The sequence below is a fragment of the Anoplophora glabripennis genome, unplaced genomic scaffold (assembly GCF_000390285.2).
Source record: "Anoplophora glabripennis isolate ALB-LARVAE unplaced genomic scaffold, Agla_2.0 scaffold284, whole genome shotgun sequence".
In the NCBI taxonomy this organism is placed as follows: Eukaryota; Metazoa; Arthropoda; class Insecta; order Coleoptera; family Cerambycidae; genus Anoplophora; species Anoplophora glabripennis.
This window is the reverse complement of record NW_019416385.1, coordinates 203,689-206,806: the sequence shown is the minus strand read 5'-3', so window position 1 is coordinate 206,806 and position 3,118 is coordinate 203,689. Positions and strand designations below refer to the sequence as shown.

Genomic DNA, 3,118 nt, shown 5'->3' with positions numbered 1-3,118 from the left:
TTTACGCCTATTTTCTATATTTTAAAATAGTACGAAAATTGATGGAAAATAATCATGTAAAACAACCTGTATATTTTTTTGCTCAAATATCAACGATCCTGATTAAAGCTGCAGTGACAAAATTTAAATAAAAAAAATCACTAAAAGGTTATATTGAATTTTTGAATATAAAAAACTTGTCATCTTAAAAATTATACGCCCTATAAATAAAAAAAATCTGTTGTTGATTATCTTGAAAAGTAAAGGTTCAATGTATTTGTACATAATTAAAGAAAAATAACCGTATACATATATAACCAATGTTTTAAATCTCTAATATATAGCAATGCCAATATTTGTTAGTCAATTTTTATTAAGTTTTTTGGTGGTGGTAGTGTATGTGCGAATTATGATCGTGGTCCAAGTTATTCCAAAAACACTTGTCTAAGACCAAAGCTACTTCTTCAGCGTCAGTCTCTTCTACGGCACATTTTTCCAAATTTTCTTCAAGCTTCTCTTCATTCAGAATCACGCGGGAAAGCACCGTCCTTAGGTTGGTTCTATTCACTTCACCATCTTCGTTAAGAACACCAAGTTTTGTGGTTACGCATAGAATGTGAGCTCTAACCGAGGGATTATCAATTTTTTCTCCACCACTGATTCTATCTAAAATATCCTCATCGACATAGGTTTTGGGGTTGGATTGGCATTCATTATGGGCCATATTAATGGTAGCTAGGTTTTCATCCGGCCGTCCAAGTACCTATTATTTAGTATATAATTGTATGATTAATGTAAATTAATGTAATAAACATATACAGAGTGGAACAGCCAAAATTTAGTATCTCAATTACTGTGCATGTTTATAAAAAAATCCCGAAACACCTCGATTTCGGATTCTGAAACAACATCTCACAACGTACAGATTTCATCCCTAAATTCAACCCTTAAACTTTTAAATGAAACGTAGGAACTTGTGATCCCTCATTTGAAAGGTATACTTTCATTCTTTCTATAAAAATGTTATGATTTATATTTATTGCAAAAATTAGCAGTGAAAAAAATAAATTCATCTGCTTGATTGATGAAATTTGCTACATCAAATGTTTAAAATGAGTTCTTTGAACGTCCTAATCGTAAATAAATCGTAAATATCTTCTAACGTTTTCCAACATCTGAGACGTGAGTCCGCTATATCGCGTGGTTTAGTTTTGTGTGTCATACTCTTCACATAGAAAGAAATCTAAGGGTGTAAGATCAGGAGAACGTGTTAGCCATTCTAGCGATCCTTGCATCCATATCCACTAATTTAGAAATGTTAAGTCGAGATATTGTCGGACATTGATACGGTAATGTGGTACCTAATGCTCTATCCTGTTGGAACCATATCATATCGACTGGAACTTGTAGGTTTGCTTGAGCAGGATAAACGTTTGCCAATGTTGGCACGACATTATTTTGGAACAGAAGTAAACAATTCCATTCAAATTGCCATTAATAAAAAAGCGACCAATGACATGGACTCGAATTATCCCCTTCCAAACATTAGGATTTTGCGTAGGTATGTAATTCTCTCATCCAATGGGGATTGGCATTAGCCCTTTAGCGACAGATATGACGAATAATATGGTCGTGAAGAGTAAAAATGGACTCATCAGAAAACAAAACATTTTCTAGTTGAATAACATTATCTAACCTTTGCATCACTTGTTCATAAATATATGTTCTTCTATCAAAATCGTCCTCATTAAGCTCCTGAGTTCAGATTTATAGGGATACATTTTATTTTCTTTTAATATACGAATAACCGAGAAATGGGAAACATTCAATACTGAAGCTGTTTGTCGACTTGAACATTGTTGGTTTTATTCAAACTCAAGCAGTACCGTTACTCACTGCATTGGAAGCTTCTTTTTTTATCTGCCGTACATGTCCATTTTCGCGAAACGGCTTTTCAATTTTACTAATTGTACTTTGGGATATAGGCGGCAAATCAGGAAATTTTTCTTGAAATGGACGAGCAACTTTGGCCTGTGATCGCATTCTATCTTTGTAACCAACAGTTTGTATAATTCATATTTTATGTATTTATGTTAAATAAACCATTTTTAGGAATTAATTAGTTACCGAAACTCAAACAATGAGCAAAACACTGACAACTAATTATTGATGTCAGCTATGAAGAATTTGATGTCTTCTTTTTAGTTGATGATGTTGAAAAGGAACATTGAAATTGTTTTTAATAGCCTGCAAAAGAAATCGCTATAAGTTATGTTTTGTCGTTGTAACTAATTTAATCAAGCAGAATGTTATTTCAGAATCGAAACAGACGTCTCGGATTTTTTTTTTTTATAAAAATGCACAACAGCTGAGATACTAAATTTATTCCATTTGATTGTTCTACACTGTACCTATACATATACGAATAATAACTAATAAATAATAATAAATATTTATATGATAGTTAATAGTTTACTGCTGAAGTAAGTTTATTGTTACAAAATGAAGTGAATTTTCCGTATATATTTCATAGAAATAACAAAAAAAAAATTATTAATTTTACATGATGAAATAATAAATTGCTCTTGTTCCTCCATATAGGTACACAGAATAACAAATTTTTGACTTACCAGTGCGGAAATCGAGATTATTACAACAAAGGTTCTCATATTTAATCAACGTTAATTAAGATTTAAAAGATAAATGGATTCATCAGCTCGTATTCCCTTATATATATTCGCACAAACTGAAGCTTATTATTATAGCCTAGATATAGGCAAGGTGAGACATGCATAAAACTATATTATTAAGAACACATGATTGATCATAGACAATAGTGGATAGTTTATGAAATTTTTATGTAATAATTATTTAAAAAAGGTAATGTTTTAAACATAATAAAATATTTAAATATTGATGTAAATATTAATTTTGTTTACTGAAATTTGTGCATTCAATTTGCCAGTAGACTCAGATTAAATGCAGTATACTGGAGATGTACACTTAAGCGTCTAGCTGCTACTATTGGCCGTTGTTGGCACTACCATATAAGAGGGAGAAAAAGTCGCTATAAAATTTGTACTACTTACTGTAAATTCATCATGAGAAATTTGTATGAAGCGTAATAAACCAAAAATAA

General features: G+C 31.1%; 1 protein-coding gene across 1 annotated transcript; it reads right to left on the bottom strand.

The window, feature by feature from the left end:
- Positions 1-207: 207 nt before the first annotated feature.
- LOC108906311 lies at positions 208-2,681 on the bottom strand. The gene is made up of 2 exons (XM_018709537.1): positions 2,610-2,681; positions 208-742 (listed from the first exon to the last, which is right to left on the bottom strand). Exons 1-2 carry the CDS (start codon positions 2,646-2,648, stop codon positions 353-355), a joined length of 429 nt encoding a protein of 142 aa, XP_018565053.1. The 5' UTR covers positions 2,649-2,681; the 3' UTR covers positions 208-352.
- Between the last annotated feature and the right edge of the window lie 437 nt (positions 2,682-3,118).

Coding starts and splice junctions, on each gene's coding strand:
- LOC108906311 (XM_018709537.1), bottom strand. CDS start 2,648: ATGAGAACCTTTGTTGTAATAATCTCGATTTCCGCACTG. Junction 743..2,609: donor TAATCTCGATTTCCGCACTG/GTAAGTCAAAAA, acceptor ACTAAATAATAG/GTACTTGGACGGCCGGATGA.